Source organism: Eucyclogobius newberryi, unplaced genomic scaffold, assembly GCF_026437365.1.
Source record: "Eucyclogobius newberryi isolate DKJ021-1_F unplaced genomic scaffold, fEucNew1.0.hap1 SCAF_8, whole genome shotgun sequence".
In the NCBI taxonomy this organism is placed as follows: domain Eukaryota; kingdom Metazoa; phylum Chordata; class Actinopteri; order Gobiiformes; family Gobiidae; genus Eucyclogobius; species Eucyclogobius newberryi.
Window position 1 is genome coordinate 14,175,984 of NW_027316500.1, and position 27,903 is coordinate 14,203,886.

Below are 27,903 nucleotides of genomic sequence, written 5' to 3' on the forward strand. Positions count from 1 at the left end.
TGACATGCATAAAAAAATGTACTTGAAAAATAGACTTAAAGGTTGAATGGACGATTTTTTTTGGCATAAATCTAAGTCTTATTTCCTCATGGCGTGGACTGCCGATTAGTCCTGCCATGTATCAATCATAAAACGCACCTATCGCTCACCTGCAGCCGTGTGCGGATCGTCCCACATTTCCGCGTGTCTAAGCGCATAATATAGTTCCCTCAGTGTACGGGGCAAAATGAAGACGGAGAAAGACTGTTCGAGCTGACTCAGAAGTGGACAGAAATCTACGGGAGACGAGAGATGTGATGCGCTCCGTTGCGCACGTGTGTGTTGTATCAGTCCGCACGGGGGAGTACGCATGCGCACTTCCGCCTGCGTTCTCAAATCGCTGAAAAATCGTCCATTGCGCCTTTAACTAAATACTTGATGAACTATGTAACTGCTGGAGGAGGGTCCGCTACCTTCTTGTCTCCATGAAAACATTACTGGAATGTTCCTCAGAGCGGCACTAAATTATCTCCATGTTAATACTAAAAGCTTTGGTCGAGTTTTGTATGGGACAATTAGTTTAGTGAAAGCTAAATCTAGGGAGGAGGCAGACAGGTCTGTCGTTAAAGATACAAAGCGCCACACATAAGGTGGAGGCGTCTACGAGAGAGTCGTCGTAAAAGATACATACGCTCAGCACAGACGTGTGCAGATGCAGATAGTGCGCTGATATGGGAAAGAATCAATCTAAAAGTGATGTGTTCATCCCGGAGACACCTGTCATGCTGGCAATGTCAAATAAATATGGGAAAGAGAGTCTGGAATGCTATGTGTAATTTCTTTGTGATTTTAATGCATTTTTTCCTGTTGTGCGAAGCACTTTGAATTGCCTTGTGTATGTAATGCGCTCTACAAATAAACTTGCCTTGCCTTGCCTAGACAAGCAAGTGACGCCTACAAGCCAAGTTACAGGTCAGATCTGTGGAGAAACACCCCCACTCAACAATAAATGCATCTTTCTCCAATAATTTTGCTTTAAAAAAGCAAGCAAATTAATAAGCACAAGAAAGCCATAGTGAGGCCAAATCAAAGCAATAGCTACTCTAGGTAGACAATCATGTGGCAGGCTCTCCACCAGAAAGGTTACACAGTGCACCCATAAATACCAAACCAGTCCATTTTAGCTAGATATGTTTCTTTCTAATGCTCTTTAATTGGGGATGTTGTGAGGAGTGCAGCTCCGCTCTGGGCGTCTGGCACGGTCCTGGTGTCCTGCTGTCCCATCAGCTTCTTGGGAGTTCTGTGGAGCTGGAGTTTCCTATACCTCCGGCTGCAGTTGCCTCATTAATCAAGTGAAGTTTGTGCCTGCTTCAGTGCTGGCTGCCCTCACAGGCCAAAGTCTATGCGCACAGAATAATGAGCTAAACTCATGGGACGTTTCAAATGAGATTTTCATTTGATTTGATTCCTCTGGATCAGCCCAAGGGTGTTTGTTGTGAGTTGTTACCACAGTCTGAGGGCAATTTTAATTTACGGTGAGGTGTTAATTGTTTTGAAAATTTGGTTGTACTTGTAATATTAGCTTCTCGAATTTCAAATATTGTTCAATACATTGCATCAATATTTAGATCATGTTAAAAAATAATATATACAGTATATGATGCAAGCCTATATATAAGCATTAGGTAAAGCTCTGTTTCATATTTCTACACATAATTTCACACTATTATTGTGCTTGAACTATTAAGAATAATTTCAACATTTGCTAAAACAAAAAAAACAAAAAAATGTATTTGTGCAATTAATATTCTTTAGTAGAATACCATGTGCATCTAAGAAATAGACAGTGGAGAAGACAGAAGCTATGAGAAATATTGCCAAAATGTCTCATTCTGTATAGGCCCAACTTTCAGACAAAGCTCACTTTCGTACGAACAATAAAAAGTGCAGCAGAAGGCAGCCCTGTAGTTGTACCTTGCACAGTAAGATTGATGCCCACAGAGGAGGCTACCCGAGGCCTTGGGGACATAGGAGCTTGTATCAGCAGGGGATTAAAGAAAAATATGCAAAAAAAGATGTGCTGGTAAGATAAATGTGTAGGCCCCTTGTGAAGAACACAAAACTGAAAAGGGCCTCCTGGGAATACCATCAAATTTTACTCACCTTGAACCGGCTGCGGATTCAAGCTAAAATTATCCATTGCATACAATGTCACTTTACTTTATGTCATTATATGACTGTACTGTCTTTAGTATTGTAGTTTCACAGCAGGTCACAATATTTACCCTGAACCAAGATATAAACACAACAATTCTGTTTATTCATTTTCCATGAAACATTTTCTATATACATAAACTACCAATTTCTCTTCAACATTGATCACAAATCTGTCAAAATATGTTTTACTGAGCAATGAATATCATTAATAATTCATTCCACCTCACAGAAGTGGCATATCAAGATGCTGAAGATACAGCATGAATTTAATTTAATTTATTTATTTATACAGGGAAAATTCAAGATTAAAGGTTCTCTTTTTCCTGGGTCCCTGTTAAAACACAACACAGAATAAACAACAAACAAACACAGGATACTAAAACACAAATAAAACATTCAATAAAATTAACCGATGAATAAAAACACATTTACACATACACTATTGGATAAAATGATATAAAACAAGTGCATTGGCACTGTGGGTAATCCTTGACCAGTGCTTTAAAATCATTAAAAGGCATACAATTTGATAGAAAAAGTCCTCTGTGTTTTGTTCCACAGGAGGCAGTAGTTCAAAAGGCGGCCTTTTTTCCTGTCTCTGTGTTGATACGATGGGTCTGTAAGACAAAAATGTCCTGAGACCTCAAACGGTGACAACATGACCTGAGGTGTAACAAACTTGATAAATAATCAGGCAAAATTCCCAAAAAGAGCCTTATAAATAAACAAAAGGTAGTGCTGTTCTCCAATGATTGCCAGTCTACTTTAGAAAATAATTCACAGTGGTGAGAAAATTGCACATGTGTGCCTTAGGCTGGCCACAGTAAAAGGCCACTCTGAAATGTTTGGTTTTGCTGGATTGGCAAGCAGACCTGGGGTGTTCATCCATATTTAGTGGAAAATAGAAAAGTGGAAGAAAAGAAAACAACAACAAATAAACAGAAGAATGGGATTTGAACCTTGGTTTCCCACATGAAGGGCGAAAGCCTAGCCTAACTGACAGACCAATTCATTTCACAAAGTAGCGCAACATCAACAATGCCTACAAACAAATACTTAGCTAATTTTTAAGTCAGTTTGTTGAAACTTGGCGCTGCGGTTGCTTTACTTCTCCTCGCACATGTGCAGTTAGGGCAAAACCAGCATCCTTGATTCACACACAGGTTTATTCAGCGTGGTTTGAGTATAGATCCATGGGTTTGAGGCTGTGTGGTCCTCAGAGCACATGCGCAGAAGAAGCTGCTGTCCGCTCTGGTTCTAAAGGCTTCCCGCGCAGTACCACCCAGCGGCCTATAGTGGCCAGTAAAATACTTTGTGACTTCAGCCAAGCTTTCGCAGGAGAAGTGAGGGGAAAACGGGCTTATTTGGATATATTTTAGAACAATTCATATATAGTTGTGATACACTGTACATTTTTATTTTATTGGCCAATCATTCAATTAGTTATGATTGTCTTGATTGCCCTGAACACACGCTACTGTGAAAATGTCCACCAAAATTGCTGGATATTGACAGGAATTGGATTGGTGTCATATACACCAATCCAGAGCTCATATACACAAAGTCAGTTGCCCTCAATGTTTCTCTGTATTAGCAGGTCAATCTTGTGTTCTCTCAAACATTTTACTCATTTGATGTAAAATATATATGTTTAAAGAGTAAACGAAATTGATAGCATATTTTGTATTTATTTTGTATTTTTTTAATGCTAATTCAGTTCTAACTGAAATTGTGGGACCATAAACACAATCCAGCCAATACACAATAACTGATTATTTATCTACAGTTTTGAACTCTGCATTTTAAATGTTATACAATACATGTATACATCTATATGGCCATCAATGCATTATAGCAGATATCTTGTTGTTGTTGTGTGGCAAAAAACAAAACTGAATGTACCTCAATCTTTTATATAAGGATAATAATGATACCGTACTTGCATAGTGCTTTTCAAGAAAACTCTTTACCTTTTGTTTGTTAGAGACAAGCAAACAGAAGACAAAATTATTACCAGTAATAGGTAATTTTGAAGGGAGGGATTTTCATGGCTTATGTTGTCTATTATTACCATTACAATGTATACATCAAACATGACCTTATTGATTAAAAAGCACTATAATCAATACATACATCTCACCGGTAGAACGTGAGGTGCAGTTGTGTTAATGCTATAAAAGCAGGGAAGACTGCCAAGCTTAATTATGATGCTTATCCATGACTTCATTTATATTTCATGCCATGTGTCCCTGACATCAGTGGATGCCAGCACCAATGGATCCACTGCTGCACAAACATTCACACACACACAGCGTGAAGCACAACATCCGGAGACACAGGCATTGTCTGTCTCAAGGACTGAGCTGCTGGAGGGCACACACCCAGAGCTTTGTCTAAAGCTCCCTGTGAGCGCCATCTTTGTCTCTGCCACATGTGAACCCAATTATTCACTGTGTGTCTTTTTGTAAGACATAAGCTCAGATCTAGTCGAGCTGGTGCTATTTGACATCAGATTTTTTAATAACAGCGCAAAGGGACAATGGGGGAGTTGTGTTATAACCACAAGGTTGATAATTGGAAATCCATGCTCGCTCATACTCCTGTTGTGTTCTTGGCAAGACATTCACAAGAAATCCTTGTCACGTGTCATGCTTCAGTCAGTCTGCCAAAAGACAGCTGAGTCTACGAAAGTAGTAGCATAAGACCACTGGATTAGTGATATGATAAGAGCAGTGACATCCAGGCAGTTTAGGGTCACAGTGGTGACTTGACATTCGATTCTATAACTAATTGTATTCATGTAAACCTACAGTGACTTTTTTGGGTTAATGCAAAATTTAGTTATCAAGTTATTTAAGTTATCATTTACCAACAAGTTGTATTTAGAGTGAGTCAGGATTGTATGCATTCTGCATTACATAGTGTGATAGTGGGATTATTTCCTAGTATTAAAAATACTTAAAATATCCATCTTTAATGTTTCCAAGCTCTGTTGTTGACTTGTTGACTCTTATTTACATACAAAGCAGCTATGGACAGTGCCACTTCTGTTTTTTTTTTTTTACCAGACATGACAATAATTTACTTTATCTTGTTTAAATCTCAAACAAAGTAACAGATTTTATATTGGTGTGCTGTTGCACGGTGGTTTTTGCAATAGTGGATTTGTGCTGTCATCAGTCAGGGGGTGAGATAAGATCTTGACAGCTCAGCTTCGACAGTGTTTATAGTTCATTTTACATGGTTATGAGAAGATTTGTTTGGCTTGTACACAGGGAAAGAAGGGAGGCTCTGCATCGCTCCCACATCTAGAATGATTAAACATGTCAATCTAGGCATCCTCAGTGAATTATAAATCACATCACGAGCGTCTTTCTAGACATTAACTTGCTTTGAATGGCTTTGATGTAATTTCCCACTCGTCCCCTGTTAGTTTTTCCTATTAGCCACTTAGAGTTAAATAGTTTTAAGCATATTAGATAAGCCCGTTGTGGGGAAGGCCTCTACTTGACAATATTTTACCGCAATACAATTCCCTGTTCTGACTAATGTGTGATCATTCAATCATGTCTTTTTATAGCAGAAAACAAAATGAGAAAAAGTAGGTATTTTATTTCTATTGTTTTAGTAATATAACTAAGAAGAAATAAATTAGGTACATAATACATAAGGATACAACAAGTACCCTGGTCAAGCAGTTAATTAGTATGGCGTTTTCTTCACTGTCAAACTTCCCCTTTGAGATATAGAGTTGGGATTCAAGCATTTACAATATTTTTTTGGTGTAGAGTCTGCTTTACCCAAAATGTTCCACAATATGGCATTACACTTACCTATCTCCCTGGAGACAAGCAAGTGACACCAAGTTTCAGATTTGAACTGTAATTTGTAATAAATACAATAGAGATAAGTTTAATGCCATTCTGAGGAACATTCCAGGCAAAGCAATAACATCTCAAGTTGCAGAAGACCCGCCACCAGAAAAGTGATATAGTGCATCTTTATGAAGAAGTGGAAGATCCTTGTTTCAACTTAGTGTCTATTGATAATACATTTGTCCCCCTCCAGTTAACTTTGTACTTGTGACTTGTTAATCAATGTATGTATGTATGTGTAAGTCATTCGACAGATATGCCAGGAATATTAAGCAACAACAACTCAACTCTCCGACGCTCGTCCCTCTGCTGGTTCTGCCTCACGTGTGCTTAGTGACTTATGACTACTGTCCAAGACCAAAGCTCCTGGTGCACATGTCATATTGTTTTTGACAAATTGTATTGTTTGCATTGTTTATGTTGATTGTACTGATTTTATTCCACAGATATATTTGTATTGTTGATTTATTGTGTCAGAGAAACATCTTTGGGATTATCTCTATGTGATATTGATATCTCAATATTTCCTTGTAGAAAAGTGTATTATAAATTTGTTGTCTGTTTACAGGCCCACCTTGTCAACAGAGGAAGCACCCCTGTGATCCCAGTCCCTGCAGTAATGGAGGCACATGTGTAGAGGTACCTGGAGGATTTGTGTGCCTTTGTCCAAAGAGATTCAGGGGTGTCCACTGTGAGTTCCACACCGCATCAAACTGCTCTTCTTCAGCATGTCATCAGGAACTGTGCACTGCAGGAGAGGTGTGCTTATTTTATCTCTACATGACATAAACAGGGATTGGCACATGAAAATGAATATTGCGTTTTAAAACAAGATCAAACAGGTCCAATTTGAATGCTGCAAGAGCAATTAATATTTCCTCCTGAAAATGAGCAGAGGAAGAGAGAAGCTGCAGCGGTGTAGATTGAACAACTCAGTGCATATTTAAGTGCCGGCTTGAAATCGGGCCCTTCAAAAGCTTTTTGTAATGGGACGCCTGGTGCAGTTTTCACCTTTCACTGCAAATGTTATTGTGGTCATACATTTCACAAAAGCTTTGGCATTCAAAAGGCTTCAATAATGGTGTAATTGTCTTATGTTGACCTTTTGAGTGTCCAAGCAGCACATTCTTCACTGTAATGCAAAAGCTTACATGAATGCACAAGAAATAATTGCTCTTTAAGCCAGGAATCTTAAATCTGCTTAAATACTATGTGTTTTGATTAATTAAATAGAGAAGGTGAAGTTTTTTGTATCTTAACTTAAATGCTTTTATGAACAGGTTGATATGTAAGAATGATAATTAACACAACTGAAGCATAATAAATGTATTTTTAACTATACACTTTTCTCAAATTACAAAAACGTGATACAGTATCAATTGCATTTCAAACATACAAATGTGATGCTTTTGTATTTGTGTATATGATGTTATATATGAAGTTAAAAAGGCACAAACTTTCTAATTATCATATCAACAATAATCTGAATCACTGGGTTGCATTGGTTACAGTTGGTGAACAACAATTCATCTTCATGATATTAATTGTATAATTGATACTTTTTAAATATATAATATGACATAATACCAAATGTTACTTAACGTACCCCCGGTTCTTTGATAACAGAGTGAGGTGTTAGGTGTTACTATGGGAATCGCCTTGAGCAAGAGCAACCATGGAAGCTCCAATGGCACCACGTCTGTTCATATCAGACAGGATGACTGTATCTCAGGCTCCGCCCCCTCTTATTATACAGTTGTCCCCTTAATACCCCATAATTCAAGCGATTTCTTCACCGCTTTGAAAGAAGGGTAATGAAGGTGAAACACCTCTCTCTGTTATCAAAGAACCGGGGTTACTTTTTCTAACGTCGTTTGGTGTTTCACTATGGGAGATATGGCCTACACCCGGATTGCAAATCAAGCTTCTCAAGCAGAAGTTCACCGCTGTCTCAGACCGTGACTTCAAACAGAGGCAGATGCTTTCGGTTCCAGGACCACCTGAGCCAATGACAGGCCAGGGACATCCAGTCTATAGAACCGTACAAAGGTATGCGGCAAAGCCCAATTGGCCGCAGCACACATGTCCTGTACAGAAATACCCCGAAACAGGGCCCAGAAAGTAGCTACACCCCTGGTGGAGTGTGCCAGTAATCCCTGCGGGGGTGCCATGCGATATAGCTTCAACAATCCAGTGAGAAAGTCTCTGACTGAACACCGGCTTGCCCATATGGGAGGAAACCCAGGACACGAACAACTGGTCAGCCTTTCTAAGGTTAGCTGTCCTTTCAACGTATACTTGTAATAATAAGGAGTGAAGCCATTGTTCCTCAGAGGAGGTGAAAGGAGGGGGATGAAAAGCTACAAGCTCTAAAGCGGCGCAGCTATAGGCCGAATCCACCTTTGGCATAAAGGCTGGGTTGGGGCACAAACGCATCTTAGACAACCCAGGAGGAGAAAACTGCGTGCATGCTGGGTTCACAGATAAGGCCTGGAATTCACTCACACATTTTGCTGATGCCAAAGCAAGGAGCTAAACTATATATAGCATATATCAAGGTTACAGTCTTCAAAGGCTCAAAAGGGTGATGGCAAAGAGCATCCAGCACAATCGACAAATTCCACAGGGGGACCAAGGGTTTGACTACTAGAATTTGTGTATACCCTTCATAAAACGACAGATCAGGGGGTGCTGACCCATTGTTTTATCTCCAAAACCCACATGGCAGGCCGAAATGGTAGCCAAATAGACCTTGATAGTAGAGAAAGTTTTATGCTTGTCTACCAATTGTTGCAAACAGCACAAAACATCAGACACACAATATTGAAAAGAAATGATCTGTTTGGCCTCACACCACTCCTCAAACACGCAGCACTTACAATTGTAAGAGTGAGTGGAAGTAGCCCTAGCACACTGAATAGTATCAATAACGTGTGCAGGGAGACCGGCAGCATTCAGATTCCACCTATCATGGGCCAGGCCCAAAGTACCACTCGGTCCGGGTGGGGGTGGTAAATCTCTCTGCCTGCCTGAGATAATAAGTTCCTTCTCAGGGGAAGGGGCCATGGCTCGTCCCACAGAAGCTGTAGCTGTATCTCTGCCATCCATGGCTTAGACAGGCAGCATGGGGCAATCAAGAGGTGCAATAGTCCCTGCTCACTCGAGCTAGGGTGGGTGAGATTAGATTTTTTTGGTGGAAACGCATAGAGGGTAAAGAAAAGCGGACACTTTGCATTTGACTGTATTTCTGCCACAGCAACTCCATCACCATATAGAGGGTTCCCCCGAGACAGTAGATCGGCTCCTCTGTTGAGGGGTCCTGGAACATGAGTTGCTCGGAGACACAGAAGTCTGGTACTGCTCCTCAAAATCATCCTCTGAGCCAATTTGTGCAGTTTCAGTGAGCGTGTGCCCCCTGGCGATTGATGTATGCAACAACCGTCACATTGTCCATTTTTACAAGAACATGTTGGCCCTGGATAAACTGCAGAAAGTGTTTCAGGTCCAGAAACACTGCTCTAAGTTCCAGCACATTGATGTGCATTTGGGCTAAAGCTGGGCCCTGTGTACCCCCCACCCCGATAATTAGGCATCTGTTGTTAGTGTCACTCTCTTTGACACCGCGGGACCCCTGCAGCCAAGGTGTGGGTACTGGCGGAGCGCCAAGACACGCTGAATCCACCTACATCCTGTGGTGGAGATGTTGTGCAATGCTGCAATCGAGCGTTGAAAATCTCTCATCATCAATAGACCCAGATGAACGACAGAGATTACTGACGCCATGAGACCAGCAAAGTGGAGGCACGTCTTGAACATCACCGTTGCCCCCCGATAGAATAGCTCTAACCGGCCCTTTGCATGGTTTATTCTAAAACCCAGAGCACTCACTGCACGTTCCTGTGAGTTGGAACACACCAGGTAATCGTCTCTGTAAGAGAATATTCTGATCCTGTTGGCTCGCAGCGGAGCTAGTGCTGCCTCCATACACTCCCTGTATGCAAAACTGAGAAATTTCCTGTGTTCTGGGTGCACGTAAATGTGTAAATACGCATCTGAAAGATCGATTGTGGTGAACCAATCCTCGGGTATTGAGTGACAGAGCACCTTGTGTGTCAACATTCGGAATTTGTATTTCCTCAAATGTTTGTTTAAAACACGGAGGTCCAGAATAGGACACAGTACCGTTCTTAAGAACCAGGAAATAGCAAACCTTTTTTTAGTAAAAACCTTGTTGGCAGTCGCTGTCTGGAACAATGCATATAGCTTGTTTGTTCAGCAGGGATGTGATCTCGTCCTCTAAGATGAGAGCTGCATCTCTTTTGGCCACAGAGGTCAACACCCCGTTGAAAGTAGAGGGTTTTATTGCGAACTGTAGTCTGTAACCGTGTTGATTAGTGGAGAGAATCCATGGGTACACTGCGCATGCGCGCCACTGCTCTGTCCAGACAGCAAGTGCGCCCACAGACATCCCCAGTGATGTCAATCCTCTGGAAGGAGTCGAGGCCTTTGCCAAAGACTAAGCGTAAGCTCCCTCTTGTGGCAAGAATTGGGGAGTATTCAATTTTAATTTAATGTTTTCTTTTTTGTCAAATTTTTGCGCCCTAAGCCCGTAGCTTGGAAGCGAGTGTGAAAACTTTATTTTGCTTTGTGACTTTGAGTGCTTTGTGACTCTGTGACCCATGGCTCATCCCTTGCACCATGCGAGGGGAGAGCAAACGCCTGTCAAACTGACCAGGGCCACTGAACTTAGTCTGGGCTCAACTTAATTTTCCTCTTTTTAGATGGAGGGGGGCAGTGAAAAGGCAGGACTGCTAGGTTGTGCACTTCTTTTTGCCACCCCCAGGGTCTGAGGAGAATTTTTTTTGCCATTGCTGCTGCATATGAGTGTTTGCTCCATGGTTTGGGATTGCCTGACCACTGCTGCTTCTGCTGTCTTCTCTGGCCCGGTGCCTGCTCTGAACACCCTGGCCCCAGTAGGTTCCAGTGGGAGCTCCTTTGTGGGCTTGTACTGGATGAGAAGGCTGTTTACGAGGTAGGCATACATTGAAGGCTTCACCCTCTTGTTTACGGAGAGTGCTAGTTTCATTCATTTGTGGTGGGGTCATAAGCCGCATCCATGACCTCTGCCTTCTGTGTGTCCAGACCTGAGTGGTTAAGCCACAGACCCCCTTAACTGCGAGTCCCATCACTCAGCCGCAGCCCTGATCAGCTCCATGCGCGGAGTGTAGTAGGAGGTCATTCACCGCACAGATTTCCTCCCAGAGGACCGGGTTGGGTGTAACCATGTCCAGTTGTTGGCCCATTTCCTCAAATATCTCACCCTGGTAAGCAAACAGCAAAGTCACAGTATTCAGCACACGTGCAGACTTTGCCGCATAATTGTAAGTGCGTTGAAAAACTGAGTATGGTACCCTCTCCATTTTACTGGTAAGGGGAACATTACTTGAGGCTGAGACGGCACGGCGGTTAGGGTGGAGGTGGCCATAGAGGGCTCCACTGCTGGGTGTTCAGCCAACCTCAACTCTTTCATCCCATGTACTTCCAGTTTAGAGTATCCTTGAACTGGGAGCTTGCCCTTCAGCTGGTTAGCCCAGAACCACCTCATCTCCTTCATACACGCAGGAACAGCAGGAATGAGCTGCTTGGGAGGTGGTTGAGATAATGAAAATGCACATCGGATGAAGGTCTTTGCCCAAACATGGTGGGAGCGGGAGCTGACATGCCTGAGAGGAGAGAAGAACCAGTGTAAATGCATAGTAGTTAGACTGTATGAACCAACGCTCGGAGTTCAAGCCAGACTGGTCAGCCCTGGTGGAGGCTGCTTGTCGTAACACGTTAGCAAAACCACACACTGCGTCTGACCCGTTAACAAATTCATGTTAACTGGTCAAAAAAAGGGCTGCCTTGACACGTTAACCCTAATAACACTGATTAGCAACTTAATCCTTAAAGCTAGTTTGTAGTAGCTTATCAAGTGCTACTTGCCTGGAAAACAACACTAGATGACATAACCACTGCGGTAGTCCTAACTGTCCTAATAATAGTGTAAGAAGTTTGTGAGAACTAACCCGGCGTGAGACCCAAGCCAGCAACTGCGCTCGTCAATGATATCCGATACGGTTCGTCTATGAAAAGTTTAACAGAAACTAGCTGTCTGGCCCAAAACGCTGAAGGAGTTTCAATGTTGTGGTCTTCATGGGAAAGAAAGCGAGAATGATGGGGTATTAAGAGGACAACTGTATGATAAGAGGGGTCGGAGCCCAAGATACAGTCATCCTGTCTGTTAGGAACAGATCCATGGTTGGTCACACCCAAAGTGATTCCCATAGTGAAACACCAAACGACGTAAGAAAAATAGAACTGACAAATTTTCCTCAGACTTCTCAGTGCAGCAGCCATCGACTCGACCTCTGCAGCCCTTCACCGTGTCTCAACAATGCCACTTGTGTGTCCAACGGAAGTGGCTACATCTGCAGGTAAAAACAAGGGACAGTTTACAGATTTGGAATAAGAGAACGCACTGCATAATGATCTTTTCTGAGATAACAAACACTGATTTATTTTTTTAATCTCCAGGCTGGTTTAGTAAATTCCAAATCAAAGTTGTACTGTGCAGAGCTTTGCGATTGAACAAAATGAGCAGAACTGAAAACATTGAAACAGATTGAAAGGTGGATCTGTGTTTTATAGCTAATTTAGACACTGACCTGGTCTAAACTCTGATACAGGTTCAAGGCAGAAAAAGCAGTCACTCAGTGAAGCTTCACATAGTGATTTATTCTCATTATGTTGAAACCTGCAATTGTAATAGAACTGGAGTGGACTATCCATGGGTTTCAGAATAATGATAAATTAAGACCGTTGTCATAGCAATTAACAATTAAACAAGAACAAAATATTATATATATTTTTTAATGTAAAAAGTCCTTAACATTTTGCATATAACAGGAAGCTAATACACACACAGCGGGCAAGATTTGGCATCTCCGTAACTACATTCACCCATTCTTGGATATTGCCTTAGTGACATCCTAGAGGTGAATTATGAGATAATTATTTGATGAATTAAAGTAATAACTACACAATATTTAAGCCTACAAGTGTGCATTAGTTTTAACTATTTGCTGCCTTTACGGCCGTAATGCTGCAGGGAGCAGATCAAAGTGTGCCTTTGATGCCTGATTAGTATCACACACAGACATACCACACTTCCTGCTTAAACCAGCTCCAGCATTTATATCAGAATCAAAATCCACACAAATAATATATTATGTTGGCCAGATGCTGAAAGGAGTTTTCATAATTTCTTGTTAATTAAAAAGCAAGTAAGGCCACAGTTATTGTATTACTTGGTTTACGGATCCGCCGCACTTAGATGATTGATTTCTACAATATCAATAAAATAAATGATTATCTTTTTTTTTTTTATAAAGTACCGCCGACAACGCAAAATAGCTTTAAATGAAATATAAAAAGCGATGTTAAGTCAAAAGATAAGAGCGCGTGAAGCAATTTTTCGTCAAAATCCTGCGGGAGTCTGTGACTGTGGTCCGTCCCTGTGCGCGGCCCCGGAAGAGCATGAGAAGACATGCGCGCCCGTTTCCGTGTCTGCTACGCGCAGCACTAACTCCTTTATATCGCAAATACACATTTTTAACCCGTTTACCACATTTTCTCAAGCGTTTTGCCGTGACTAAGGCTGCACACTTAGAAGCGTCAATTCTACCAATGCAAAACATGCTAAATCTACTGTTACACTCGCCTATATTTCGCCGCCTGTTCAATATGTTTCATTTAAAAATCCGTAAACCAAGTAATAAAATAACTGTGGCCTAAGTAAGTAATTCAATGGTCAATAATGGGATAGAACAATATATTAATATATCAAGATATTATTTGTGTGAATATTATTCATTGTAAGTTAGGATCATTAATGAACCAACTGCCACCCTAATTTTGTCAAGACACAAATTAATATTATTGATGTTTGTGGCATTGAGTGAAATGCTCAGTTGAGAGCATTTCCAAACTAGGATACTGAGTTTGTGTTCATATTTATTTATAAAAGCTTCAATAATAATCATGTTTAGTATGCTTACCGCATAGACAAAGTAAATCAGGTAAGCCTTTACAGTAAACCAGACACACATGCTTCATAAACAACAATTACTCAGCTCTGTAGCTATCAATTTAGCAGCTGAAGTCAGACTGTAATGGGCACACGTGGCCCTACTTCCTAAAGAGGTCATAAAGAAAATAACATTATGTCCCAGTTTATCTAGTAAACAAATCAAAACTGCTTGTTAGGTCGGCTGGCCTGAGATGAATTAATTTTGACAACACTGACTTTTCCTCTCAACAGATGTCTGAAAGGATTTTCCGGGAAGAATTGTGAAGAAATAATTGACTACTGCAGGCTGCTCAATATCAGCTGCCTAAATGAGGGATTGTGCTTGAGCGTAATTGGTTCATATCAGGTAAGTAATTCAATGTTTGAGCCATAATGAAATAGTGAGGTCCAGACAAAATATGACCGGCGCAGCACTCTATAATGCTGCAAATTAAAAAAAAAAAAACTCTACAAAATGAGTTTATTTTTAACCTTTCATCGCCACATCACTATTCAAAAATCAATGCAAACTACACCGCTACGCTCATGGCGACTTTTAACCAAAATGTTTCTGTTGATGATACAAGGCTGAGTCTCAGAATGAATCTAGTCTGCCTTCTGCATCAATCTGAAGGTTCTTTTGCTTGGATCTCTGCGCCGTCTCCATTGAATCAATTATCATTTTGTTAAGATTCATGCTATGAATGCTGCTGTAAGAGATTTTCCTCCTCCAGCTTCTTCCTGGTGTCGTGACGTCCCTCCACTCGAGCAATGTTCTTCTGGGGATCCTTCACAGACCTTTCACACACGTTCTTCAATGAGCTCTTTGATTTATCAGCTCTTTGAATGTTCTCCTCTTCAGCAGACCTCTCATACAGGGAATTCAGGGCTTACAGGATCTTACATCTTGTTTGCGTGAGCAGGAGACCATTTATACTTCGAGAAAAGGTCAATTCACCTTAGGGGTGCACCGATCTATCGAGCAATATTCAGGTAATTGAGTTTTCAGTCCAAAACCACCGGTTTCAGTCCAAAACCACCAATATCAGTCCATGATGTCAAGCCATGTTAGTGAAAGAGTTAACTCTGCAGTCCCTTCAGAAACAGGGAGAAAATGACAGCTTTGTAGGCAGAGGCCGCTCTATTCTAAGATTACAGACTGTAAACTTGAATCCAGTCTTTATTCTTAGTCAAAAGACCCAGACATGACAAAGTTACAGATTTTAAAACTCTAGAACTCTAGTTTTAGACAGAACATATCATTAAATATAAGAGCAACAAATTCAGACATTATTTGACTCCTAAACGATCAGTTTAGACTCTGCGTGATCACACACAGTCTGAGGAGAAGCGACTGTCGATGCTGCTGTTACTGGAGTAGGCGGAGCAAGATGACGACACATGGACTGGAGAGGTTCAGAGATACACTAAAATCTGAGAAATAATCTAAATAAAACAGTGTGAAGGCTAATTTTACTCTAATAAAGAATAATCATAGCTTACCAAAACATGTGTTGAATATATTATAGCCCTATCAGACTTTCATGTGTTCTCTCTGGTTCTAGACATTGTAAAATAGATTATTATAGGAGGAACAACCTGTATAATTATTTATTTTAATTTATTGTAAATACAAGTGTTTAAAATAACAAAACAATGTATAAAAAAAATAATCGGTTCATAATAACATCGGTATGGTATCGGCCTAAATTATCACTATCACTAATTATTTATTTGATCATAATATATTGTCTTTTCTCCACACATTTTAATATAATAAATAAATTATACATAATATACATACGTTTGAATATATATTTTATTATATTATACTTATGCCTCCAAAAACAGAATTATTGTGATATGTCAAGCTCATGAAGGTGCGGGTGCGGGTGGGTGCGCAAGTGCGTGCGGGGGAGCACGATGGGTGCGTATGGGGAGCACGGCGGGTGCATGGCGGGTGCGTGCGGGGGAGCACGGCGCGCCGTGGCCCGCGCGCGGAGCGGGACGTCGCCGTCGCCAACGCGGCTGGTGCAGAAAAGTTGGAAAAGCTTTTTTGCGGCAAGACGCGGCGCAGCAAATGATCAAGAGATTTGGCTCTAGCAACGCGCCTAAGCACTGCCCGGAAGAAGGAAACAAAACAAACCCGCATGAGGTTTCGGCCAATCACAGAAGACGTGAGATTCTCACTGAGATGAAAGCACGTGTACTGCTTCTGTCATTCAGACAGCAGGTCTAAGACACAGGCAATTGACAATTACAGGTTTTGACAAGAAACATTAGTTTCTCACTAGAGCATCCTCTTGAGACTATCTCAATGTGGTCATCTCACAATTTCGGTTGAATGGGACGGTCGTAGGGCCCGTGGACCATGTGGATTGACTAAACAAACATGCGCGACAGGTGACATTATTTGGAGAGTTCATAACTTCTACTGATAAACATACCAAAGGATGTTCAGGGACTAGAGGTGTTCAAACATACATGAATCAATCAAAATACAACTTTGAGTACACTAATGATGAGGAAACACTGTTGTAACAAGGTTAAAGCTCAAACAGCTGACTTAGCATAATATGTCTCTTTTGAGGTTCTTATGTGTTGATCTTGCATAACGCTTTTGTTCAAGCTTGGGTTTAGCACAAAGGATAACAAAAATGTGTTTTTATCAAAGTAGTACACGGGATAGTGTTGTCATACTACTATAACTTCAATATTTATTTTGATACTAAGGAAAAGGCTCAATATTCAATACCGATGTTGATGCAACAATGAGAAATTAACAGTTTACTTTTTCACTTTTTTTCAAGGCCGCATTTTGAAACTTGTACGGAGCAGAGGGGCCACAAACAACCCGACAATGTCGAATTGGTCGAATGAAGTGAATCATTCGAAATTTTGCATTTGACATAGTTTTGTTGAGCCTCCACACCTTTAATAAGACTTGTAACATTAATATTAGGTTGGTATAACATCAAAATGCTTGTTTTCAAAGTTTATAGTCAAAAGTACCAGTACTTTTTGTTGTTTGGACCAACTTAGCAGGAAGTGGGAGGGCCAACAAAAATTGGTCAGAGGGCTGCATTTGTCCCCCGGGCCTTAGTTTGGACTTGCCTGGTTTAGTTTCAACACAAAATCATAGTACTTTCTTTAATATTAACATGTAATTTATACTAGTTCTGTTAGAAATCAAGATTATACTTAACTAATTAGATATATTTTGTTGTATGTGTGTTTTCTTTATATATATATATATATATATATATATATATATATATATATATATATATATATATATATATATATTGATGCTAGTTTTTAGTATCTGTATTTTGTATTGACAACCCTTGCATAGAGTTCACAAAGATGATTTTATCCCTGCTTTCTTTGTTGTTTTCATGCAGTGTGTCTGTGCCCCTGGATGGACTGGAGAGTTTTGTCAATATGCAGCAGATGCTTGTCTGATAAATGCAAACCGCTGTGTGAACGGTGCCACTTGCATCACAACAAATCAGCCATCATCTCCTCCGCAGTTTGTCTGCAAATGCTTCCATGGTTTCACTGGTGAGAAAAATATTACTTTTTACATGTCTTTATTGTATTTCTACAAAGTAAATTGATAAGTTTCAGTTGATGGGATTCAAAATATTATGGTAAAAGTGATAAATACAGTTGTACACCCATACATGAAAATACTTCCTATTCAATCACATCCATCCATCCATCCATCTTCTGCCGCTTTATCCGGGGCCGGGTCGCGGGGGCAGCCGTCTGAGCAGGGACTCCCAGACCTCTTTCTCCCCAGACACTTCCTCTAACTCCTCCGAGGGGATCCCGAGGCGTTCCCAGGCCAGCCGAGAGACATAGTCTCTCCAGCGTGTCCTGGGTCTTCCCCGGGGCCTCTTCCCGGTGGGACATGCCTGAAACACCTCCCGAGGGAGGCGCCCAGGAGGCATCCGGAGCAGATGCCCGAGCCACCTCAGCTGGCTCCTCTCGACGTGGAGGAGCAGCGGCTCTACTCCGAGCTCCCCCCGTGTGGCCGAGCTCCTCACCTTATCTCTAAGGGAGCGCCCAGCCACACGGCGGAGGAAACTCATTTCGACCGCTTGTATCCGCGATCTTGTTCTTTCGGTCACTACCCAAAGCTCATGACCATAGGTGAGGGTAGGAACGTAGACCGACCGGTAAATAGAGAGCTTTGCCTTTCAGCTCAGCTCCGTCTTCACCACAACGGTCCGATGCAGCGACTGCATCACTGCAGCCGCTGCACCGATCCGCCTGTCGATCTCACGCTCCATCCTTCCCTCACTCGTGAACAAGACCCCGAGATACTTGAACTCCTCCACTTGGGGCAAGGACTCCCCACCCACCTGGAGAGGGCAAGCCACCTTTTTCCGGTCGAGGACAACATCGTCTGCAAACAGCAGAGATGAGATCCTGTGGTCCCCAAACCGGACACCCTCCGACCCCTGACTGCGCCTAGAAATTCTGTCCATAAAAATTATGAACAGAACCGGTGACAAAGGGCAGCCCTGGCGGAGTCCAACATGCACTGGGAACAGGTCTGACTTACTGCCGGCAATGCGAACACAGCTCCTGCTCCGGTCATACAGGGACCGGACAGCCCTGAGCAAAGGGCCCCGGACCCCGTACTCCCGGAGCACCCCCCAAAGGACACCCCGAGGGACACGGTCGAAAGCCTTCTCCAGATCCACAAAGCACATGTGGACTGGTTGGGCAAACTCTCATGAACCCTCGAGCACCCGATGGAGGGTATAGAGCTGGTCCAGTGTTCCACGACCGGGACGAAAACCACTCTGCTCCTCCTGAATCCGTGGTTCGACTATCGGTCGGATTCTCCTCTCCAGTACCTTGGAATAGACCTTACCCGGGAGGCTGAGGAGTGTGATCCCTCTGTAGTTGGAACACACCCTCCGGTCCCCCTTCTTGAACAGAGGGCCCACCACCCCGGTCTGCCAGTCCAGAGGCACGGTCCCCGACCGCCACGCGATGTTGCAGAGACGTGTCAACCAAGACAGTCCTACAACATCCAGATACTTTAGGTACTCAGGGCGGATCTCATCCACCCCCGGAGCCCTGCCACCGAGGAGTTTGCGAACAACCTCAGTGACTTCAGCTTGGGTGATGGATGAGCCAGCCTCCGAGTCCCCGGTCTCTACTTCCTCTTCGGAAGACGTGACTGAGGGATTAAGGAGATCCTCAAAGTATTCCTTCCACCGTCCGACGACATCCCCAGTCGAGGTCAGCAGGCCTCCACCCGCACCGTAAACAGTGTTGGTGAGACACTGCTTCCCCCTCCTGAGGCGCCGGACGGTTTGCCAGAATTTCTTTGGTGCCGACCGATAGTCCTCCTCCATGGCCTCCCCGAACTCCTCCCAGGCCCGGGTTTTTGCCTCTGCGACAGCACGAGCCGCGGCTCGCTTGGCCTGCCGATACCCGTCGATGACCTCCGGAGACCTACAAGCCAGAGTGGCCTGATAGGCCTCCTTCTTCAGTCTGACGGCATCCCTTACTTCCGGTGTCCACCACCGGGTTCGGGGGTTGCCGCCACGACAGGCACCGGAGACCTTGCGACCACAGCTCCGAGCAGCCGCATCAACAATGGAGGCGGAGAACATGGTCCACTCGGACTCAATGTCACCAGCCTCCCCCGGGACATGGGAGAAGCTCTCCCGGAGGTGCGAGTTGAATACCCTACTGACAGAGGGCTCCACTAGGCGTTCCCAACAGACCCTCACAATGCGCTTGGGTCTGCCAAGTCTGTCCGGCTTCCTCCTCCGCCAGCGGATCCAACTCACCACCAGGTGGTGATCGGTTGACAACTCTGCCCCTCTCTTCACCCGAGTGTCCCAAGACACGCGGCCGGAGGTCAGATGACACGACAACAAAGTCGATCATTGACCTCCGGCCTAGGGTGTCCTGGTGCCATGTGCACTGATGGACACCCTTGTGCTTGAACATGGTGTTCGTTATGGACAATCCGTGGCTAGCACAGAATTCCAATAACTGAACACCGCTCGGGTTCAGATCGGGGAAGCCGTTCTTCCCGATCACCCCTCTCCAGGTGTCACTGTCATTGCCCACGTGGGCGTTGAAGTCCCCCAGTAGAACAACGGAGTCCCCGGTCGGTGCACTGTCCAGTACCCCTCCCAAGGACTCCAAGAAGGCCGGGTACTCTGCACTGCTGTTCGGCCCGTAGGCCGCCACAACAGTGAGAGACCTGTCCCCCACCCAAAGGCGGAGGGACGCGACCCTCTCGTTCACCGGGGTAAACTCCAACACGTGGCGGCTGAGCAGAGGGGCTATCAGCAAGCCCACACCAGCCCGCCGCCTCTCCCCGCGGGCAACACCAGAGAAGTGGAGCGTCCAGCCCCTCTCGAGGAGATGGGTTCCAGAGCCCAAACTGTGCGTGGAGGTGAGGCCGACTATATCTAGTCGGTATCGCTCAACCTCCCGCACAAGCTCAGGCTCTTTCCCCCCCAGCGAGGTGACATTTTCTGTCCCCAGAGTTAGTCTCTGTGTCTGGAGATCTGGTCGCCGAGGCCCCTGCCGTCGACTGCCGCCCAGATCTCTCTGCACCGGCCCCTTATGGATCCTCCTGCGGGTGGTGGGCCCACGGGAGGGCGGCCCCACGTCGCTCTTTCGGGCTGTGCCCGGCCGGGCCCCGTGGGGTAAGACCCGGCCACCAGGCGCTCGCCATGGAGCACCCATCCCAGGCCTGGCTCCAGGATGGGGCCCCGGTGACGCCGATCCGGGCGACGTAAACTGCCTTGTTTGTGTTGTCATCATAGGGGGCTTCAGAAGCCCTATTCAATCACACATATTAATATTGTAATACCAAATAAACATATACGAAACATGTAGAATTACAATTCCTAAAGAGCCAGTCCATATTTCCATGCTCTCATCTCAGCATATACTGTCCTCCCTATCTTAAGCCCCGACTGCTTCCCCTGTCAGTCAGATAAGGCCTTACAGAGCATTACAAGAACATGTTTTTCTCCCTCTGTTCAAAGCTCAAATCTGGTACCTCTTGAAAATTGTCTCTCCTACTGTGGCAGGTCTTAGTGACTGATAGAATTCATCATTTTCTGCCATCTTGGGATTTTTGCTTTGGAATTTTGAGCCATGCAGCATAGAAAGGCCAATTTAATCTCAGGCTTTGCCCTGAAAAAAAAACAAAAAACACTGTACTCCATCATAGATCATAACTCAGTGTTAATCAAACTAGAGTTGCTGGACCATTTAATTTTCATGGGTTTATGTGCATGTACTTGTACAACAGGGGGTTTCAGACTGCTCTTCCTTTCATACAGCACTGTCACGGCAGACTAATGTGAAGAGATTTGCACACTGCTATAGCACAGGGTGTAACTCCAGATGCCCTACATGGCTTAACCCTCAACAGACAGAAAATGTATGTGCATGACAAACAGGGCCGGCCCAAGCCTTCAGGGGGCCCTAAGCGAAAACATTTTTGGGGGCCCCTCACCACGTCATCAGAATCAGTTTTATTGCCATTGTCAGTGAACAATCCACATATGGGAACTTTCTTCAACGCAAACAAAGCGCACCAAAACTCCAGGGCATCCGTTTGCCAGTTAGTTTATTCTCAACACCTCACAAGCTCAAATATTGATAACTTAAATCCCACAATGCAACTTGGTGTTCCGCTGACATCACCTCTACTCCCTGTACAAATAACACACGTCCCAGATATGTTTTTGGGCGTATTTGTGGGCGTTAAGGGTCGACAGCCACATTAGCAGTTTAAATTAATAAACAGGGGGGTCTGGGGGCCCTCCCCCAGAAATTTTCAGACCTTTTTTGGGTCTTCTGGTGCATTTTAATGTTTTCCAGCCGGCTAAAGTAAGAGTAAAATGTTGAGGTTGTAATGCTATAAAATGATGATGTGATGAAACTGTGCCAGGAGAAAATGATTAAAGCCAGTTATTAATACAATAGTGTACTTAATTACTCAATACAATATTGGCAATGAAAAATAATTATGGTAAAATTTATTCATTTTAACTGAAAATGTAAAAGTAATAGTTATCCTTAATAATTTATCTTTTACTGCTCCCAACTGTTCCTTCTTGCCAAAGTGACAAAACAAGTTATATTAAATTAAACAAATGGCATAAGCATTGCTTGATAACACTCATAAAGCTACACAGTGCAAACATGTTATTCCCAGAGAATGAACAGAACTAGAAGTGAAGGTCCAAACCTCGCTATAGTGAAGAGACTGTGTTTCTGCAACTTTGCCACTTTTATATAAAAATATATAGTATTATTCTATAACAGATGTAATTTTAATATGTCTGGTCATTTTTCACTATCAATTTATTATAATTTATAACAAATAGTCTAATGATGCTTTTTGAATAAATTGAAATGTTTTATTGCTCTATTAAAAGTGAATTACAATATAAATGTTTGTTCTGATCAGAACATCACACACTGGACTCCTGCATGAAACAATGCTGCGATGTGATTGGCTGATGGACCTTACACGCATAAACCTTTACGTTCCTCTCAATCCACGTTAAGAAGTCAAAGTAAAACAGACATCACGAGTCACGATTGATCTCACACTCAAACCCGCTCATCTCTAACTGAGGCTGCACAGGGGCCCGGCACAGGGGCCCGGGACAGGGGCCGCACACTGTTCACTCCAAAGTCTCACGTCAGAGGTTCTGGACGAGACGGCGCTCGTCCGGACCGGATCTCCGCCTCTTAGTGACCCGGGGCATAGAGGCCCCTCACCGGCCTCACCTGCAGCTCACACTCCCGGGCTGGTGTAAATGTTAAGCTTATTATCTTTCATTCAGACATATTATTATGCGGTGCAGAGCTCTCGTCGCCTCCAGCCTGAGCGAACTAACGTGACAGAATCGTGTTGTTTCAAACAGCAGCATTAACCGTCTCTTTGTAAGATAAGTTCAATACCTGGAGAGTGTTGTTGAGTTTGCAGTTTCTTTACATCGTCAAGAAGTTTCTTCTTTCGTTTTTCGGCATCGGGGGGATATATTCCTCTGGACATGAGGACCACGCAGGGACCACGTTGTGTTGTGCTTATGTTTTGCTCTCGTTCTGCTCGCGCACAATGAAGTTGACCAATCAGCGCAGGTCTGGTGCCCTGGTTGCCAGATTGTCATTACAAATAAATGTGGTTTGTGCGTTATATGTTACCGCTGTGTGCGCTGCCGCGCCAGCAGCGCTACTACACTAGTGGCGCACGCTGCGCTTGCACTTCGCATAAAACGGGTTGCCAGATTGGGGGCCCTATTAACGCCTCGGGGCCCTACGCGGCTGCTTAGTTCGCTTATAGGCTGGGCCGGCCCTGATGACAAATTACTTATTATCCTCAATTTATAGAACACAATGATGATTTTTAATTAAGAAATTAATTTGTAAGTATTTAGAGGATTTTTTGAACATAGACATGGATTCTTTCACATTTATTGGCCTAATTGGAATAAACATGATTTACTTGTTCATTTTACTGCTACAGAGCTCAGGATTTTCTTTTTTGTAATGACTTGTAGCATCCAGTGCACAGATGATATCAATCATAGTGTTTGTGCTGTAGCATGAGGTTGCTGCTGTCATGAAGGAACTTTCTCTTCATGCCATTGCTGCTGTGTTATTGATGATAGGACATTTTAAATTAATAACCTGCTCCTGGAGACACTTCCACTCCTCAAACTCAGCAGCATAAGGGCTGATGCTGCTGTAGCTCAAAACCCATTTCCATTACAAACGTTGGGTCCTTGAGCCTTATTTGTGCTCTACTTCATGTGCCATTTACCCTATACAAATGTAATTAAACTTTGTGATTGGATGTTATGTAGGGAAACCTCAATCTTGGCTTCTGTGCAATAGGAGGAGATGAACACACTAAGATAAGATAATCCTTTATTGTCCCACATGGGGAAATTCCATTGATGCAACGCAGGTAGATACAGAGATAGATACAGAAGAAAAGAACAAATAACTTATAGGAAGTTTGAAAAACACTCTCAGTAGAAGATCTCTTATAAAAATCTTAGGATGTCCGCCGGAATAACGTGACGAACTCCGGGTAAGACGACTGTTCTCCGCAGTTTCATTAGTTCCTCCTTTGTGTAAACGCGGTACGGCGCCGGCCGGGGGGGCGCAGGGGGGCCGGGGGGGCTCGGAGCCAAGACACATCGCGATGACACGAAAACACTCAATCCAGCCGAACAAAGTCAAAACAAGTTGAATTAAAGCGATTCCAGTGCGTGTCCCGATCATTCATGAAGTTCCTCTTTTATATAAACGTGTACCGGCGGCATACTGTACGTCAGGACGGCCGGAGGGCGCGGGGGGGCCGGGGGCTAGCTCAGAGCTAGCGCACATCACGATGAAAACACTCAATAATCCAGCCGAACAAAGTCAAAAACAAAAACACTATGCAAATTGTTTAATACATCTTTAATGCTTCTTCCCAGGAACCCACTGTGAGGCGGAGATCAATGAGTGCGACTCAAGTCCCTGTCAACACAATGGCACATGTTCGGATTTGGTGGGACACTACAAATGCAAATGTCCTATAGGTACGTATGAGTACTATGTTTACTATTTCATGCATATGCAGCTTCTCGGCTTTCAGCAATTCCCTTCTGGGGACTCCACTGCAAGCCAAAGTGCATCCTGTCTGATTAGTTTGACTTTGGCATTGATGAATAATCTCTATTTACATGGGTTTGGGACTGGCACAAAGAGTACTTTGGTTTGTGAAATTCTACTGCTGGATTTTGCTTCAAATTGTTTCTTTCAATTTAATCTTTAAAATTCACAAATATTAAAACATGACAATACAGCAATGGGAGAGATCCTCATCATAAAGCCCCACTAGAGGTTGAGTCAGTTTACAGATTGATTGACGACATAAGAAAACCATGAATCCATTGCCAGTTTGGAGTTGTACAAATATTTGACTAGGAAGCGCTCATTAATATACATTTTCAGTAATTGCTTATTGTCCCTTACCGTCTGAGTCTAAATTTACATTCATGGATGGAGGTTCCCAGGAGCTCTGTGCTGTTGGCACTGCTTTGACCATGTGTTTGGCAAATCCATTGCCCGCTTCTATGAGCCCTCACTGGGAATCTACAGAATGAGACGCAGTGGATGAGGGTCTCAGACATGATGTAATGGAAGCACAGCAATCATGATCATAATGTTGTCAATTAACACATAAAACCTCACTATATAGCAGGGGTGTCCAATTTTTTTTCCACAAAGCTACCCCAAATAAATTGTATGTTTGCTGTAACCCGACCCAACATTTTTCAAGTGAGTCGGTCGGTAGGTAGGTAAATTCTTATTTTTTTTTTTTTACCAGGGGTAAGGCTTCAACAGTCAATGACAGAAAACGTCTCAATCAACCCGATCAGGAGACTAAATCTCTCGATTTTAAGATATTTCAATCGACCTTTTGTACGCCGTTATCCTTTATTTTGGTAGCGAAGGCGAGCAATGCGGGGGGACACGGGCGCCGCCATGTTTGTTGTGATGACGCTGCTGGGCGTGTTTATGTCCCAGAATGCAAAGCGCAGGTCAAATTTAACATGAAGCCACACCATGACGCAGAACGGCATGAGTGGTGGCCAGTTCAGTGGCGCTGACAGAGGCAAACTAACAGGTAAGAGGCAATATGGGTTTCCCCTGCATGGTCTGTTTCATACAGAAGCATATGGAGGACTGAAAATGTAAGCGCATACGCGTTGCGCAATGTGTTATTCATCCCTTGGGATGAAAAATAAATTCACCAGCGCGATAAAATTATTCTACACAGCGCTTTTGGAAAGTACGGTTGGTGAGTCGGCGAAATATTAGTAAAATAAAAGAATTTGGCATCATTTTGACAAAATGCTGATATTTGTGTTTCAGTCGACTAGTTTTATACTGGGTCGATCGGGTTACGGCAAACAGACATATTATTTTGCTCAGCCCAAGGGCCGCATTTTTTCCAGGGATCTGCTGTAGCCACTCGCACCCGAGTGCTCCGATGACCACGGGCACCACTTTTGCCTTCACATTCCACGCCTTCTTCTTTCCTCTGTGCCTGAGACGTTCACTGAGCATGTGATATGTTAGGGCCTTGTCCTTGATGTGCTTGTGGATCTTGGATGTATCATCCTGGATAGTGGCTCTCAAAGTCATTCGTCCCCGGCCTCCTTCCTTACGGTTAGTGTACAGTCTCAGGTTTCTGGATTTGGGGTGGAACCCTCCATGCATGGTGAGGAGCGTTTGCGTCTAAACATCTGTGGTTTGTATGTCTTCTTTGGCCACATTATTATTATGATCACTGGCATGGCATAGCTGTTTATTGCCCGTGACTTGTTCTTGTCCATTGAGCTGGCTTCCTAGGACTTGTGTGGGAAGGAGGTTGTTGCCCAAAATCTCACAATACATAGCCCCATTCGTTCTCTCCTTAATACAGTGCAATTGTCCTGTCCCCTGTGCAGAAAAGCAACCCCAAAGCATTATGTTCTCCCCCCATGATTCACAGTAGGAATGGTGTTCTTGGGATGGTACTCATCCTCCTTCTTCCTCCGAACACGGAGAGGAGTTTACACCAAAATGTTCTATTTTGGTCTCATTTGACCTCATGACTTTCTCCTTTGCTCCTCTGGATCATCCAGATGATCATTGGCAAACTTCAGACGGGCCTGGACATGTGCTGACTTAAGCAGGGGAACCTTCTGTGCGATGCATGATTTTAAACCACGACAGCCTACTGTTTTACCAATAATAACTGTGGTCCCAGCTCTCTTCAGGTAATTGACCAGGTTCTTCCGTGTAGTTCTGGCCTGATTCCTCATCCTTCTTATCATCATTGATAACGAGGTGAGCTCTTGCATGGAGCTCCAGTCCAAAGTAAACTGACTTTATCTTAAATCTTTAGCCTCTTCCATTTGGAAGACTTGGATATCCAAATACTAATTTTCTTTTTTTCTTGCAACTGCAATATCATATTGAATGAATAAGGATACATTATCTTAATAATTGAGTGTCTGCGTGATGTCACGCAGGCACTATATGTTCTTGTATTTCACATATTTTTTATTATTATATTTTCATGATTTTCCATTTAGCCAGTTTCAACTCCTTAACGCTTCAACCGATTTCAACATGTTATACCTCATTATGATCGCTTTCACAGTAGTATGTGTGCTATCACTTTTGACATTTGAAAAACTTGTACTTTTTACAGAATTTGCAAGAATTTGCAAAAGTATTAGTACTCCATTTAGCCAGTTTCAACTCCTTAACGCTTCAACCGATTTCAAATGTTATACCTCATTACGATCGCTTTCGCAGTAGTACGTGTGCTATTACTTTTGACATTTGAACAACTTGTACTTTTTGCAGAATCTTCAAAAGTATTAGTACTTTTTCCCCATTTAAAAATGAATTTGGGCATTATGAGTGTCAGCGGAATTATTTTAGCCTTTATTCTTTAGGCTTTATTCTTTAGGCTTTATTCTTTAGAATTTTGGGACGGAGCCAGTCGAGCGAGAGAGAGAGAGAGAGAGAGAGAGAGAGAGAGAGAGGGAGAGAGGGAGGGAGAGAGGGAGAGGGGTAGAGGGAGAGAGGGAGGGAGAGAGAGAGAGAGAGGGAGAGATGCAGACACTCCAGCAATGGCTTCAGCCATTGCAGATTTTC

The 27,903-nt window shown here is 43.3% G+C and overlaps 1 protein-coding gene across 1 annotated transcript in view; it reads left to right on the forward strand.

Moving 5' to 3' along the window:
* Positions 1–27,903, forward strand: part of eys (eyes shut homolog) — a 196,090-nt gene that overhangs the window by 21,645 nt on the left and 146,542 nt on the right. The window contains exons 4-8 of the mRNA XM_072437256.1: positions 6,640–6,830; positions 12,450–12,547; positions 14,434–14,548; positions 17,586–17,745; positions 24,681–24,785. Of these exons, the coding sequence (XP_072293357.1) occupies positions 6,640–6,830; positions 12,450–12,547; positions 14,434–14,548; positions 17,586–17,745; positions 24,681–24,785 (669 nt within the window). The remainder of the gene's footprint in view (positions 1–6,639; positions 6,831–12,449; positions 12,548–14,433; positions 14,549–17,585; positions 17,746–24,680; positions 24,786–27,903) is intronic.